Source organism: Pleurodeles waltl, chromosome 2_2 (genome assembly GCF_031143425.1).
Source record: "Pleurodeles waltl isolate 20211129_DDA chromosome 2_2, aPleWal1.hap1.20221129, whole genome shotgun sequence".
Lineage (NCBI taxonomy): Eukaryota > Metazoa > Chordata > Amphibia > Caudata > Salamandridae > Pleurodeles > Pleurodeles waltl.
Window position 1 is genome coordinate 29140557 of NC_090439.1, and position 17399 is coordinate 29157955.

Genomic DNA, 17399 nt, shown 5'->3' on the forward strand with positions numbered 1-17399 from the left:
AGGATGTTTATTAAAATGGCTCCTGCTGATTTTACTGCAAACCTCTGATCTTATTTTGGCAGCAAGAACTTCAGGAGTCAAATCAGCTGAGAACACTGTAAGTGGTTGTACATTCTCACCACAGAAATCTTAATTTCATTATTATGGATCAATTCAGTTTCATCAATGTTGACCATTATTTTTTTGATCTCATTGAATGTGAACACCTTGCCAGCACTCAAGAATGGCTTTAAAACTTAATTTGCTTTTTCAAAGAGTTCATATTTTACTGAATGCTGGTGGTTACGTTGCTGCTTGGAGCTCACTGTACATTCATAGTTTTGAATATATGCCTGCATGCAGCTCGGGTGGGCATACAAATCCGCAGCTAGTACATACAACTCCCTGGTTAGAGGAGCTACTCAGCTGAAAACTTAGTCTTGGAATAAACTAGCTGCAGATAAAAACATATTTGCCCGTTAGGACTCACATACTCTGTACGTTGTCCTTTCGTCAATCCCTTTGGCCCATGTTCTGGCTAAACTAAAGATAACACATTAAAGATCCTCTGCTTTCTGATCAGTTGTTGGAGGTGGACGAGGGGTAGCCATCATTCTTCTAAGTAAATGGGCACTGGGTTTGGTTGTTGCCGCTTTTGTAATGTCGCGCCCAGTGACGTTAACTGGAGTGCAGGTGCAACCACCTGGCAACAGAGGGGTATTTCTCCCCACAGCCCAGTTTCCCCCTCCCTCGCCCTGGACACTTGAGCGAGTCTAGGCTTTGATGTGGAGAGGAAATAAATAGGGATGTGCGAGCAGGCAGTGCAGTGTTGGGTGATAAAGTGATCTAAATACCCTGCCGGCAGCCATCCATAAAACTCACGTAGGCCTCTGTGTAATTATTTCACTGCGGCGTGTGCAGCAATTACCAGAGTCCATCAAGGACTCCACACTGGCAATGAGAGATGGTCCCCAGACCCCGCCTACAGCAGGAGAAACACCTGAGGCATGCCAGCAACCTCCAGTGGTCCCTGCCTGAGCGATCCAGGGATGTCGCAATGACTGGCCAACCCTGGTGATCCCCATTGAAAGCATTGCATAGTTACAATCCGTTTCCTGCCTCGTGAAGCTGCCTGCCTTAAGGAGGCCCCCAGGTGCCATATGCTGCCTGCCTCATGTAACACTGTCCCAAGAGACTGTAGGCAGATCGTGCAGCAAATAAGTAAAACAGGAGTCTCAGCTTCATGAACCTGACAGTCTGATGCCCCACAGCATGCCATGGTAAAAAAAAATAAGAAGAAGAAATAAAAATAATTCTGATTAAATATTGGACACTAGCTGGCACATTGTCAGAGACCACAAGCACACTGTCTGTTACAATAGTGGAGGGTGGATCACCTGGACATCACAGAACGCGCATAATGTCCTTGAACCGCAGGGAGGTGAGACAACCAACTTCACACACGGCTCACATCACACAATATGGCCACCATACTAGCAGTTGAACCATTTGTCATTTAGGGCGCACCGTCAGCTCAAGCCTTGAGGTGGAAGGACTGGGTGGAAAGAGGCCTCCTTTTGTTTGAAGCAACCAAAGTGGAGAACCCCCAGAAAGAAGCAATGTTCCTCCACCTTGGAGGAAAGGACATACACCGAATTTCCAGAACTATTAAGTGAGCCTCCCCAAAGACACACCTCATGCTAACTGCTGCCCTCAATGCCCACTTCGAGCCGATGACCAACAAGGACTACGAACGTTTCGTGTTTCGTCAAGCACGACAGCTGGCAGAAGAATCTATAGACTCCTTCCACATGCGTCTAAAAGAATTAGCCAGCAGATGCCAAGTCACAAACGAAAACGAGGAAATCAGAGGACAGATAATACCAGGGTGTGAGTCCTGAAAACTACGAGAAAGAATCCTTGAAGAATCCGTGAGATCTCTGGCCGACATACTCACCATGGGGAGGACAAAAGAGCTGTCCAAAACGAAAGCATCACACATGGAAGCAGAGCTACACAGACATGTAAAGGAAGAACATGTGAACACAGTCACAGTGACACCCGGCAAGCTGAAGCCCAAACAGCACTACGCCCCACCAGGAACATGCGGTTATTGTGGGGGACCCTCTCACCACTCGTAAGAGTGCCCTGCCAGGGAAAAGAAATATGCAGGATGTGGTAAGATGAACTATTTTCTGAAGGTGTGCAGATCAACCAAAGGGAAGGCCCTAAACCCCGCGGCCAACGCCGCTTTCAACATACGAAGCCAGAACAGTAACATGGACGATGATGATGATGGAGAACATGCTATTCACTCCATCTTCACGATCGACTCAGTGTTCCGTACTGTGCAACAACTGCCCAGATGCAGCATACAAGTCAGAGGTCACTCAACCCCAGCGGTAGTGGTCACTGTTGCATCAATTAACATCATGTCCTCCAACACGTATGAAGAGAAGAGTCCACCCCCATGCCTGACTCCGGCAACCATCCTGGTGATCGCATATGGCCAGTCTTCCCCACTCGCCATGAGAGGGAAATTCACAACAACACTTACATACAGGCCCTGCTCGATCAAACGACATGTATATGTGGCAAAAGATGGCCATGGCATGCTGCTAGGGTGTGGGGCCGCCAAAGCCCTGGGCATAGTGTCTTTCACATTTGAAGTCTATGAAGAGTCTATCAAAGAGATTTTGAAAGATTTCTTTGATGGTATTGGCAGCCTGAAAAGTAAAGAAATCAAGCTGCACATCGACAAAACCATCCATCCAGTGGTCCTTCGCCATCGCCACATCGCATTTCTCCTAAGGCCACAAGTCGAAAGAGAACTGGACAACCTTGAAGCGGCAGGCATCATCAAAAAGATAAATGGCACCACACCATGGGTGTCCCCAATCGTGGTCGCCAGGAAACCCAAGCAGCTTGGAGAGGTGAGGATCTGTGTTGATATGAGGCCGCCCAATGCAGCCATCAGGAGAGAACAACACCTCACCCCCACCATAGACGACCTGATCAGCGAACTCAGCGGAGCCTGCTGGTTCTCGAAACTGGATTTGAGGTCGGGATACCACCAGTTGGTTCTTGCCAAAGAGTTCTGGTACATAACAACTTTTTTGACGCAAGTAGGGCTTCGTCGATATTGCCGGACTAATTTTGGAATCTTCAGCGCTGCAGAGGAGTTCCAAAATACAATACACTAACTCTTAGCCGACCTCCCTGGTGTCTTAAACATCAGTGATGACATTCTTGTGCACGCCTACACCCTATCTGAACACCAGGCTTGCCTAAGGAAAGTCCTCCAAAGGATCCAGGAGTCATGCCTGACGCTCCATCACAGCAATTGTGAATTTCTCAAGAAGAAATTACAATTCTTTGGCTATGTCTCCTCCTTGGAAGGTGTTGCTCCTGATCAAGGACGCCCCTCCTCCGACAACAGTAACAGAGATGCGCAGCTTCCTAGGAATGGGTAACTATTGTGGCCGTTTCATCAAAGACCTCACCCTTCTAACACAGCCACCACACGAGCTCACCAAATCAACAACACCATGGGATTGGGGGCCCTCACAAGCCACCGCTTTCCAGGCTACCAAAAATTGCACTGTCTGCTGACAACATCCTCAGACACCACCATAGCCATAGCTAGGAGCAGAATTGCTGCAAAGGAAAGATCAAGAAGACTGGTCCCTAGTTGCTTATGCCAGTCGTTCCATCACCCCGACTGAACAGAGATACTCACAAATAGAAAAAGAGGTTATTGCGATACATTGGGGCTGTAGACACTTCCAACTCTATTTGTACGGACACCTATTCATGGTTATGACAGACCACAAGCCCTTGCTCTCCCTCTTCAAAGGAATATTGTCTAAACCACCTTCTCAAATCGAGAAGTGGATGCTCCAACTCCAGGCCTACAACTGGCAAATAGAAAATTGGTCAGACTCTAACAATTTAGCAGATTACCTCTCGCACTACCAGAGACCAGCTACTGAATAAGAAGAGAAAGAAGCACAGGAGACAGATGTGTATGTGAGATATGTTGTAGAACGATCTCGCCCTCGACCCATTTCTAACAAAGAACTCCACCAAGCCACTCTACAACACAAGTGTTTCCAAAAAGTACTAGCTGCCGTCCGAAGCCGCCAGTGGCTCGTCCTCAAACAGCAGTGGTCCCAACTCTCGACGCACTCCAGATGCATCATCGAAAGCTTACATCATATTCGAGAAGAACTCACTGCGGACCCTGAAGGGCACCTCTTCCGAGGACATCGTCTCATTATCACCTCCAGTCTAGCCGACCAAGCCGTCCACTTAGCCCATGCAGGTCATCAGGACAGGGTGAAAACAAAGAACAGATAAAGGGTCAAGGTGTGGTTCCCCCTAATGGATGAAAAGGTGGAAACTCTTATCTGATTGTTTGAGTGGTGCCAGGCAGCAGGGAGTCCCAGTCATCCAGCCCCATCACCACAGAATGAGGACCTCAACGGCTGTGGGAAGCAGCGAGTCTTGACTTCGGAAGTCTGCCAGATGGCCGAAACACGTTAGTACTAACAGTTGACTACCTAGAGTACCCAGAAGTAGAGATCCTCCAGTCCTTAACAGCCACCGAAGTGATCCCTAAAATAGAAAAGACTATAGCCATTCACGGCCTCATAAAGGAGTTATGAACCGACAACGGACTACCATTTCAGGGGAGACAGATTGTATCATACCTGCCGTCCATGGGAATCCTCCACAAGAAGATAACGCCCTGCTGGCCCCAAGCGAACAACGAAGTTGAGTGGTTCATTAGGACCCTCAACAAAGTCGTCAGGATTGCCAGTGCATTCCATCAACCCTCTGAACTGGCTATCTATTAATTCCTACAGAACTATCGCCTGACTCCACATGCCACAACGAGGTGTTCTCCGGCCCACCTTTCCATGGGGCAAGTGGTACGAGACTCTATTCCACATCATCCAGGCTGGGCACCCGGCTCCATTGATGATGACCAGACCTATGAGAGGCGAAGAGTCACGAATGATCGAGCAAGTCGTCACTGAGGTGCCAAGACCTCGGACCTTCAAGCAGGTGACAAGGTACTAGTGGTAGACCGAAAACCTGGGAGCAAGTTCAGGCTACCGTTTGACCCTCACCCCTGGACCGTTGTACGTCATCAGGGCGTCCTGGTAGTCGCCCGCCGAGGGACCAAAGAACTCACCCGCAACACCTCTGTTTTCAAACCTTTAAATCCCACTGCCCAGTCACCGGAGCCAGCCTCCGAGAGTATATCACTGTTACGTGAGCCGTCAGATGCCCTCACAGACAACAACCTTTCTGTCATTCCAGAGGACACTCCCGAATCAAGTGCCTACTCTGGCGTCCCATCGCCAGGTAGCTGAGGCTGAACCATCTCAACCCCAGGATGACGGGATCCCTTTTTGTTTTTTGTTGTGTTTTTGATTTTTTGGGATGTATGTAATGTTGCGCCCAGTGACGTTAACTGGAGCGCAGGTGCGACCACCTGGACCTGGCAACAAATGGGTGTTTGTCCCCACAGCCCGGTTTCCCCCTCCCTCGCCCTGGACATGTGAGCTAGTCCAGGCTTTGATGTGGAGAGGCAATAAATAGGGATATGCAAGCAGGCGGGGCAGTAGTGGGAGATAGAGTGATCTAAATACCCTGCCGGTGGCCATCCATAAAACTCACACAGGCCTCTGTGTAATTATTTCAGTGCGGAATGCACAGCAATTACTAGAGTCCAGTGACGACTCCACAGCTTTCTCAGAAGATTCGGATTCTTGGTGTGATTCACCGGTTTCTCCTATTTTTTTATGATTTTTTCCAGGTTTTTTTCCATTGTATACAACTTGTAGAACATGTTGTTACTGTGATAAAATATTTGATCCTCTTCACCCATCAGTTTCAATATTTTATGAACTTTGTCTTGCGGTGTTTCTGCAGCATCTTGAACTCTCTTCTGTCCAGACGTAGTCCTCAGATTTTGTAGTTAGCAACACTCTGTCGGAAGGTAAAAATCCTCTACTACCACCTGCTTCACTCATGTTTACGAATTGGAAAACCTGAAACAAAAACAATATTAAAATAAAGTACCAATATGATAGCTGCACACATCATTATATTGCCGCTATTTTGGAAAATGGCAGAAGGGATGCTCTAAGGAGTTATTGTCTGTCTCTATAAGACTACTTGACCCCCAAAACCTATGTTTTGACACCAAAATGAAGTATATAGGTCTTGCGGTTCCTGAAACATTACATCATCACTGCAACACATCTGCCATTTTGAAAAATGTTGTCCAGAAAAAAATCAGCTCAGATTAGCAATGTCTAACCAAGCTAAATTATGTATCTAATGCTACAAAAACACAATTATCAAAAATAAAAATCTCTAGACAGAATTTTTTTTTAGGGCAGAATGTCAAGGGGCCAGGACTGTAACTGGCGTCCCATCATATTTAAGTGCAGGCACAACATTGAAATGTATTGGAGTAACTAGCAACAAAGGGCACTTAGTAGGGTTAACGTTTCAGTATGAACGCGTCCGGATTTTTATTTTCGTAAAATGTGCTTCATAAAAAAAGTTCTCGAAAATTATACCACAAGAAATAAGTCGTGTTTTTCACGATGATAACACATGCATGCGTTGACCAGTCGCGAACCCAGTTCTTCAGAAACTCACCCAGCCTCTCACAGAAAGTAGCTCGCGACACGCAAGTGCGATTACGTCATGGCGGTGGTCACGAGCCAGACTGGGGTGTGCGTTTGCGCGGTGACGTAGACGGAAGTGCGCAGCCCTGGGTGGTTTCGATCAATGCGGAAGTAAGCACTGAAGTGCAGGCCTGTGCTGAAGTTTTTTAGAAGGAACGGCGACTATTTGGGGCACCTGTGAAACGATATTCGTGTCCCTGTTCAGTACTCACCGGCGAACTTTGAACACCAGCCATGGCAGCTAACGGCACCAACCTGCAGGTATTACTTGTCCTCCAGCTAGTCGTCTGGTGAGAAAGTGTGTTCCTTTTTCCACAAACAGAATATTTCAGTAAACCAGTATTTATTGTGAGGGTTAAATGTTACTGCCTTTTTTTTATTTATCTAGTTCGGTCTCTGTTCGAACATGTTCTGAAACTATGATTACATGGTTACAGTGGCCTTTCTCTTGACTGTGCTCTTTCTAGTAACTTCGTGTTTGACGTTGAACAGTAAACATACACCGGACATTTGTTTTGGGGGAGGCGGGGTGCGTGTATTACCTGGTTTCTGACTGACCTATGTATGGGAGTGGTTAAAGAGATCGAGTGCTTCCGATCACAGTGAAGTCCCTCACCATGGAGTCCGTTTCATAATGTTAATCGTCCTGTCGTTTTTCTCAGCTTTAAAAAAACAGCCCTACGCAGTGACATTTCGTTGTATGTGCGTTGAAAAGTAAGTTTATCTTGCACTGAATCCCATTGTTAAATGTTGTGTCCCATTCTGCACGCTACATCGAAAGCACCCACGTGATAGAGTGTACCTCTTTATTTCCCTTAATGTAAAAGTTAGATGTGGTATTGGAAGTGTCAAGACACCCTTTTAAGGCAAGGATACTAAGATTACAAAAAATTATGCCATACATATTAGTGTCTGGTTTTGTCAGTCTAGCGCAATTTTATACTCTTTACCTCATAAAAGTGTGGCACAAATTGTATTTTACAATAGGATATATATTAAATATATTGACTGTAAAGCAATACATTCAAAACCGATAACAGATCCAAAAACGTCTGACATATTCTGTGGCACACTTGTTAAACCATCGAAAGCAGCAGCTTGGTCGAGACAGTTTCTACAGTGTCCTATTAAATAATGTACCACCTCAAGCAGGTATCCACAACTCCCAACAGCGTTTTTTGTATGTCAGTATCTTCAACACCTCAATTTGTAATGCACGTTCCCTAGGCCAGTATTCACTGTCCAGTATTGAAAGCGAAATGCTTAGTTAAGTATCGACGGGACTCCGCGGTGTATTAGTATATAACCCCTCCCCCCCAAGTCATGTCACTAATAAACCCATGCAACGATCTACAAACCCCCGGTATAAAACAACCATACATATGCCAGTATCCATACATATGCCAGTATCCATTGTGTCCTAGCATACGTATGTGTCTGTTCCTGGTGAGATAGATTGTCTTTTGGACCGGAAGATTATTTCGTTTTCGAGCGGATACATACACATTTCCTTTTTTCTCCTGTTAATCTGTACCCCATTATGATATATATTCTCAAGGAACTAGAGCCGCCCCCCCCCCCCCCCCCCCCCGGGCTATACGTAAAGGTCTGTAGTGGGATTAGATTATCAAAAACACACACAGCATTTTTCAGGTCCTCCGCTGCACAGTGCGGCATATTCTGCAATTTCAATGCATGCAGTGTAGAGAAAATTATAGTGTCCCTGCAAAACTGCTCGTTTCTGTCTACTGCTAAAGAATATCAACATACCCTTGTGCTTGAGCATGGAATATTAGCTGAGTTTATGGCGTTGAGCTGACATTTGGTTCATCACTTGTGATTTTTAAGAGTACATATTTCAGTTTCATTGTCTTTCAAGTTTTGCCTTTTTGATCATTGGATTTGCGTGGGATAGAACACACACAGTTGGCGCGATCACTGGAGAGAGCCATCTCACTGGATTGAATCTGTGGCATACAAGTTATATAAAGCTCCCTTCAATAAGTGCATTAACTTACTGATTTAGCCCATTATGACCGGAACCTATACTCTCAAACGTAATTTTTTTGCTACAGCTTTCTTTATCCACTGACCGTTTTTAATGGAATTACAGTCCGGCCTCCAGAATAAACAGTGTTATATGCAACAGGTACATGCATGCCCAATTTTACTGGGATTAGACGTCTGCAGTCGGTACATTTATCCTCTGTGCAATCTCACAATGATTGGAAGCGGAATACTACGTAGAACTCTGCAATAGTAATTTATTCTCTTGTGGTATTTCACTCACATCTTTGCTGGCAATATGCAGATCCAGGCTGCACTTTGGGTAGTTTTATTTTTATTTTTGATCATCTCTGTTCTTCTCTAGTTTCCTTTTTCTTGCATTCTCTCCTTTCATCTAATTTACAATGTTTAGGTCTGGATTTTGACAGGACAGCTTTCAAATAGCCATTTTACTGGCAATACACAGTGTGGGTTTTGAGCCTGCCTCTTACAACCTTTAGCTTCCTTCGATGTAGCGTTTTTCATTCATTGACTGGACACCTGTTTTTCCTAAAAATACCATCTTAGCAAAACTCAGTAGAGAATTCATATTTCCCCTAATGCAATTGGCTGTTTGGGTGTATCCTTCCATCTTCAGTCCGTGCATTGAATTGTATTAGGTGCTACTTTACAACAATCATTCTCTGCCTGTCACTACTGGATCCTTCTCAAGTGTCTCACTCTAGTGTGCTTATGTTGCATGTGTTAGCACATTAAACCCTGGCTTATTATCTCTGTCAATGCCTGCTTGGATTTATGCCGAGTTTTTGCTTTTTTTGGTCTTTTCACTTGTATTATTTTCTCTCGCTTGTCTATGCATGCCCCGTGCTCTGCTTTTTTTGTTAGTTTTCGCCTCCCAACCATGTGTGTTTTTTGCTATTTTCGTTCTTTATGATGCTTTCTTATTCTCTCCCATTTTGTCCCCATTATCTGGGTCCGTTCTTCTCTATTTTATTACCCTTTCTATTTTCCTGCTGTTAACTTATTCTCACCTAGCTGTACTTTTTGCTACTGTTATCTTACTCTTACCCAGATGTCATTCTTTGTCACTCGTCTGCCCTGTCCACATTTAACATATTTTCCGTTTTCTCTTCTCTCCTCCTTTCCCAACTCCTTGTCTGCTTGAGTACAAGTAAAGTGACAGTCAAATCAGAGTGACCTCTTTTAAAACACACACATTACAGCAGAGCACGAGAAACTGCGGGAAGAATGGAGTATGACAGCCTACAGTATTGATAAATCTTCCAGTGTTCCAGTCTCAATTTCCATTCTGTCAAGACATTGGATATCTTTATACGGCAATGCTGTTTACCCTGAATGAAGCTCTAATTATGTTGGAATCTGATGGCGGCAGATGGATAGGTGTAGTTAGAGGGAACAACTTATTTTGCAGGGTTGCAATTCGTAACTGAGTGGCTACCGACCCAGCCCTGAAAGCAGACTTACTAGTCTTCGGTATACGGGAACATCTTCAGGTATCGGAGTAACTCAGTTCTCATTTGCTAGAAAGCCACTAGCTGTGTTAAAATTAATAGGGAATTCGCTGTCACCCATGGTTAGGATCTGTTATTGCTGTAGAAATAATTGGTTCTAATATGATCTGACTGATAAGGTCTCTGCTGCCAACACCTGACTGCAATCACCTTAAATCTCTTTTGGGTGATTGTTCATGCCCTCCAGTGAAAAAGTATTCCACTTAAGATGATGATGATGGTACTGTCAGTTACTTTTGACACATGGAATCGTACTGTCCTCCAGAAGGATCAGCAGTTATCGCTACACAAATGCATTGTTAAAAAAACATGCATGCCTCTGTATTGTGGCCACTGCTTTTTATTGTTTCCCTCTAACCGTTTGTGCATCTGTGTAGACATTGTGGACTTAACGTTTGAGCTAATATTGGTGAGACTGGTCTATTTGATGGCGGTACCCGAGATATCTTCTCTGTTTCTTTAAGAGCTACCTATTGCAAAGTTAATACCCTAGAAACGCTGGTAACGCTTTACTTGGAATTGTTATTGGTCATGCCTGTTGGACCTCACCATCTATTCTGATTGGTAATAATGGCTTTTGAACAGAAAGTCAAAGTTGTTGGCATTCTTTCTGGGTTTCCATTTAAATGTGACATCACACCAGTTTTTCAGAACTCATTTTCAAGTTTCCGCAGCTCCTTTGGTCGTTGCTGTTAATTTAAGCAGAACGGCATCCGTTTTTTGTGGGACTGCCTGTTAACTCCATCCTGGATTATAATACTGGAATTTAGTAAATGGCTTTTGGGGCAGGCCTTGCTACCTCGTGTCTGTTGATTGTGCTGGAGCAACTTGTTAAAATTGCACATGAGTGCGTACTAGTGGAAGGGGTTTATTGATCACTTGTTCACTAATGTGTTGACTTTGTTCAATAAGTGGGGAAGGAGGGCTTCCTGGTATCATAGGCTCAGCCGCCAATAGGAACTCAGCACAAATCTTCCAAAGGGTGTGTTATTCACATTAAATGCTATTACATATCATGGCCATGGAGACCAAGTATAAACTGCTGACCTGGAATGTGCGGTGTTTGAACAGTCTTATGAAGCAAAATAGAGTGCATGCGTATCTCTGAAGACATGGTATATCAATAGAGTTTCTCCAAGAGACACACCTATTGAGAGATTGTATCAAATGTTTAAAGAAAAGGTGAAGGGGATATATCTATGCAAAGTCCTGTTCTTGCTACGCCAAATGGGCCCTAATATCAGTGGTGCAGGAGTTTCTATTTAAGCACATGCAAGTGTCCCTAGATGGGGATGGAAGGTATGTTATATTGGAGGGTTCACTGGATGCTCATGAACTCCGCTCGATTAATATTTATGATGTGCTCAACACAGATGATGGCCACCGCTCAGGCTTTCCACCCTCGCAACAGAGGTTGATTCTAGCTGTCGACTTTGTGCGTGCTGGATGGCCAAATGAACAGGTGTCCCCCTCAACATGACACTAAGCCCTATATGGCCTTGGCCCTTATGCAGACCCTAACAACCTTGACTCTTCTCGATGTCTGACACATGCAACACCTGAACTCGCGTACTGCTGCAGCAATACTCTCCTCCATCTCTCTCCCGTGTAATCCATGCTGATCTGTCGGACTTTGTCCCACAGAGGAACACTATGCAACTTGGGTCGCCTTGCACATGTACCCCATGCTCCAGATCTAAAGGACAACCCATATGCGCTTACCTTTCTTGATATCGAGCAGGCCTTTGACTTGGAATGCTGGGGATATATCTGGTGGGTGCTGGACAGATTGGGACCGAGGCACAATTATATTAACTGGGTTCAGTTGCTTTAAGTCCCCAAAATTAAGGTTGAGAATGGGGAGATGTGTTTCAGAGGCAATTGAAATACAAAGGGACACCCAACAAGGATGCCTCTGGTTCCCACTGATTTTCGTTATTGTGATGAAGCCGTTGGCCTGTAGACTTAGGCAGGCCCTGCATGGATGGGATATGCAGATAGGCAACATGGAGCATACAGTATCACTGTATGCAGGCAATGCCGTGATTTACCTCCAACAACCAGATAGCTCTGATCCGATACTGCTTAATATTATTCAAGAGTTCTGGGAATATTTGTGGTTACTGAGTTCTAAGTCCACCGTGTTCCTGCTGGATCACCAGAAGGGCGTACCCACGGCCAGCCCCCGGAGTCAGGCCTGCCCTGGAAGGTAGTGTTAAATACCTTGGCATACATATTGCAGATGCAGTGCAGAGGACATATGAATTAAACTTGGGCAGAATGCTCTGCAGCCTGCGTCGCCAATCACTTTCTGGAAGACCCTAAAACTGATCTTAATGGGCAAGGTTGCGATAATAAAAATGGTGGTCTTACCTCAATGCTTGTTAGTCCTACAGGGTGATATGTACAAGATCCCTCGGGGATATTTCTGGAGCTTAACTCCCTGTTGGTGGAGCTCCTCTGGGCTGGTAAGAGATGCAGAGTAGGCCTCAATACTCTTGAGAGTGAGGCAAAGGAGGCATGGACGTCCCTGACTTGGAGCTATATTATCTAGCAGCACATCTGCAACATGCCATACACTGGTTAGAGGGCAATCCTAACTGGGAGAGATCTTGTTCAAGGGCGCAGACACCAGCTCAGGGGGCTGCTAATGTGGGAGCATACCATCTCGGACAGCTTATCACACTTGATCCGACTAAAGGGCAGACGACAGGATGGTGCAACTGGTAATCGGACGAACTCCATATGCCCCAGACTTAGACAGCCAGATAATGCACTCGTTTTCTCAGATAACAGAACTTATGGTTCTTTATAAAATTACAGGAGAGTGGTTGCATAATGTTATCAGACCTTTATTGAAGGGGCTCCTTGGTCACTATGCAGGAGGTGATGGAGACGTTCAGCCTGGGAGAGGGGCAGTTCCCCCTGAATGCTGAAATCACAGCCATGGGACAACAGCTGTGGCCCACATTTCCTCAGTCCTCACACACACTGATGACTTTGCTATCTATGGCAGAGGGATGTAGGCTCATAACATACTTATATCAGGTGCTTTGCACAGACCAGCAGCTAGCACTGCTCCGCGTAACAGAGGCTTGGCAGCAAATTAGTGACAAGCCAATTACTCCCAAAGCCTGGCTCAAAATTTATGCCAGGGTTCGTAAGGTGTTAATATGCGCTTGGTTCAGATAGATTCAGTATAATATCATACTTATGGTCTACCTATTGCCTAAGAGATTGCATTCTGTTTCTCCTGCTAGGGGTCAGTGTTGTCCCTGCTGCGGAGCACTGAATGACACTGTACAGTTGTTAAATCATACTGGCTGAAGGTACTGTCCCAAATAAAGCATGCAACCGGGTGGGATGTGCCACCTTAGCTCACCCCTTGTATACTGGGACTAATTCCAGACCATTGAAATTCGGTGAACAGGCCTTTTGTTTTTTCACTGCTAGTTCCATGTTGGCCATGAATACGTTAAAAGGAACTGGAGCCAGCAGAAACCCCACATTAGGCCTTTGTTCATGTACACCTTATTAGAGAGAGTGTCATCACTGCTTAGTTTTTGTATCCAATTGTTTGAGTACAGGGCGATAATAGGATTCAGTATCTTGGCCAAGAGGCCCTTACGTGTTGTGACTTAATCACTGTCCCATATCTGATTAAAAACATATCTAATCTAGTATTGATCTTATGCTCGTTGAAGAAGGAGACCTACTCTGTACCATCATGGCCACCACCAACCGCTAGTGTTTAATCCAGGAAATGAACTGCCTAGAAATTGTCTTGCTTGGAAATCACTACAGAAACCCTTCTTTAAAATCAACACCATATTATTATCCCCACCTAGCAGACATGCCCTGTCAATCATATCAGCCAGCTTCCTGTCGAAAGGGCTCAGAAATTGAACCTGATTTGCATTGAGGGCATACTTCACTTAATTTTTTATATATCTCCCCCTCTTCTTTGCAAGGTTTGGTATACCTGGTAGGACGCCCCCCCCCCCCCCTCAAACTGGTGAGTACGTTGAATATGACACACCCAGCAAGCTCCTCTTTAATTTTTTGTGTACTGCCTTGTGGGACTATTGTAAAAAGGCCATGCGTATTCATCAGGTACGATAGCACTCTTAAGCGTTTGGTGGATTTTCCCAAACCCGGAAAGGCCAGAACATTATAAGTATCCTGATCATTCCTTATCTTCTTATAAATGCTCAGTCGAGGCATCTATTTGGAGCACTATGTCTCTTGGAGCCTTCGGTTACCAAGGATCTTACAGTGCCCGTGGTCTAGTACTTCAAGGAGGTGGGGGGGCAGCACTTGAGTGACAGTTCCTTAGGTACGTGAGCAAAACACACCATGCCCGGCACCCCAGTCACTTTTCACCAGATCCCATCTGTTTGCTGTGTGGCTCCACTTTCGCTGTCAGCCAGAGCTTTCTCTTTTCTGTTCTAGTCCCTGTGCAACTTTCCACTTCTGGACATCAGCCAATGTCTTCTCGGGTCTTGGGCCGTCTCTTCTTGCCCCTAGGTAGTCTGCAACACTCTATTAAGGGGGGTCAGTCTGAACCCACCATTGCCATGTGTGCCCATTCACTTTTTTCCGGGTTCGATCTCTGCACATGTGTAGTCAGGCTGACCATTCTGGTGCTCCACGGCTTCCCTTGTTGCTGCAGTTTGTGCTTCCAGCTAATACAAGCCAGAAGGCCTCGAAGATGTCCCTGAATGTACTCCATTTTCCTCTCTGTTTTACCGGGCAAGGAAGTGGCCCCTAATCAGTCCTACAGGTCTTGCTCACTGTTGCCAGCATTCTCCACAAGCCGTCCCTGTTGTCTTAGTGGCATGCTCTGTTGCCCTCAGTATCACCTCCATCTTTCTTTTAGGCTGCAGTCTGCTCTACTTGTCTGTGGCAGTGCAGCCTGGTCCTCTGTGGGCCAGCACCACACTAGCCCTGCTCCTCTGCCAGGGCAAAACGGCTAGCCAATCAGCCCTTTTAAAAGCAGGATATTGGCTGAATTCTGTGGCACTGATAAATGCTGCGCAGGAGTCTGACTCACTCCATCTTTCACTTGGCCAATCCCCAACTCTTTCAACCTCTTTTGTCACAGGTAGCCTGGCAAATATCCATTTTGACATTTCTTGCAACTCTTAGATTTGCTTCTACACATCTAGAAAAATGGCAAATTAGGTAAAATAGGTGGGCATTTATAGTGTCTCTCATGAACTGTAAAACAGTAACATAAAATAATAGCAGACAGCTTTTTATTTCTGTTTAGATATCTTTTAACACCTTTCTGTGGAATATAACTAATTGTTACGTTTTCTCTCCTTCGTCCATATTAGAATACAGAAATTCTTCCAAGTGGGTTAGAATTCATATACTATCTTCTGCAGAAGATGAGGCTAAAGGAAAACATTTTTTTTCGTCTAATCAGTGTTATCCGGCCAGGTTTTTAATAATACAAAATTTTGTTAATGCCCCACATTTTAAAACAAATACATCTTTTATAAGTTGACTTCTTATCACTCTTAGTAGTCTGCACATGAAACTCTGAACTACCTATGCACTCATTCTGCTGAAATACGGGTCCTAAAGGATTTCAGACTTGTAAGCCCTGACCTTTTTGGCAAGGGATGAAAGAAAAGTAAGGAGGGTAACCATGCCAAGGAGGCACTTCCTTATACAACCCCCCCCCCCCCAAACGAAAGAGGATGAGACTAACCTTTCCCAAGAGAGTCTTCATTTTCTAAGTGGAAGAACCTGGAAAGGCCATCTGCATTGGCATGGGCAGTCCCAGGTCTGTGTTCCACTATAAAGTCCATTCCCTGTAGGGAGATGGACCACCTCAACAGTTTTGGATTTTCACCTTTCATTTGCATCAGCCATCTGAGAGGTCTGTGGTCAGTCTGAACTAGGAAGTGAGTACCAAAGAGGTATGGTCTCAGCTTCTTCAGGGACCAAACCACAGCAAAGGCCTCCCTCTCAATGGCACTCCAACGTTGCTCCCTGGGGAGTAACCTCCTGCTAATGAAAGCAACAGGCTGGTCAAGGCCATCATCATTTGTTTGGGACAAAACTGCCCCTATCCCATGTTCAGAGGCATCTGTCTGCACAATGAACTGCTTGGAGTAATCTGGAGCTTTTAGAACTGGTGCTGTGCACATTGCTTATTTCAGGGTGTCAAAGGCATGTTGGCATTCTACAGTCCAGTTTACTTTCTTGGGCATTTTCTTGGAGGTGAGTTCTGTGAGGGCTGTCACAATGGATCCATATCCCTTCACAAACCTCCTATAGTACCCAGTCAAGCCAAGGAATGCCCTGACTTGAGTCTGGGTTTTTGGAGCTGCCCAGTCCAGAATAGTCTGGATCTTAGGCTGGAGTGGCTGAACTTGGCCTCCACCTACAAGGTGTCCCAAGTAAACCACAGTTCCCTGCCCTATCTGGCATTTGGATGCCTTGATAGAGAGGCCTGCTGATTGCAGAGCCTTCAAAACCTTCTTCAGGTGGACCAGGTGATCCTGCCAGTTGGAGCTAAAGACAGCAATATCGTCAAGATAAGCTGCACTGAAGGACTGCAAGCCAGCAAGGACTTGATTCACCAACCTTTGGAAGGTGGCAGGGGCATTCTTTAAACCAAAGGGCATAACAGTGAACTGATAATGCCCATCAGGTGTGGAGAATGCTGTCTTTTCTTTTGCTCCAGGGGCCATTTTGATTTGCCAGTACCCTGCTGTTAAGTCAAAGGTACTTAAGAATTTGGCAGTCCCTAATTTATCAATCAGCTCATCAGCTCTAGGAATGGGATGGGCATCTGTCTTGGTGACAGAATTAAGTCCTCTGTAGTCCACACAAAACCTCATCTCTCTCTTTCCATCTTTGGTGTGAGGTTTGGGGACTAAGACCACTGGGCTAGCCCAGGGGCTGTCCGAGTGCTCAATTACTCCCAATTCCAGCATCTTGTGGACTTCCACCTTGATGCTTTCCTTAACTTGGTCAGACTGTCTGAATATTTTGTTTTTGACAGGCATGCTGTCTCCGGTGTCCACATCATGGGTACACAGGTGTGTCTGACCAGGGGTTAGGGAAAAGAGCTCAGCAAACTGTTGCAGGACCTTCCTACAGTCAGATTGCTGTTGGCTAGAGAGGGTGTCTGAATAGATCACTCCATCTACTG

The 17399-nt window shown here is 45.4% G+C and overlaps 1 protein-coding gene across 1 annotated transcript in view; it reads left to right on the forward strand.

The window, feature by feature from the left end:
* The first annotated feature begins 6767 nt into the window (after window positions 1–6767).
* The window catches only part of VPS4B (vacuolar protein sorting 4 homolog B), a 242685-nt gene continuing 232053 nt past the window's right edge, over window positions 6768–17399 (forward strand). The window contains exon 1 of the mRNA XM_069219440.1: window positions 6768–6950. Within this exon, the coding sequence (XP_069075541.1) occupies window positions 6924–6950 (27 nt within the window). The 5' untranslated portion in view covers window positions 6768–6923. The remainder of the gene's footprint in view (window positions 6951–17399) is intronic.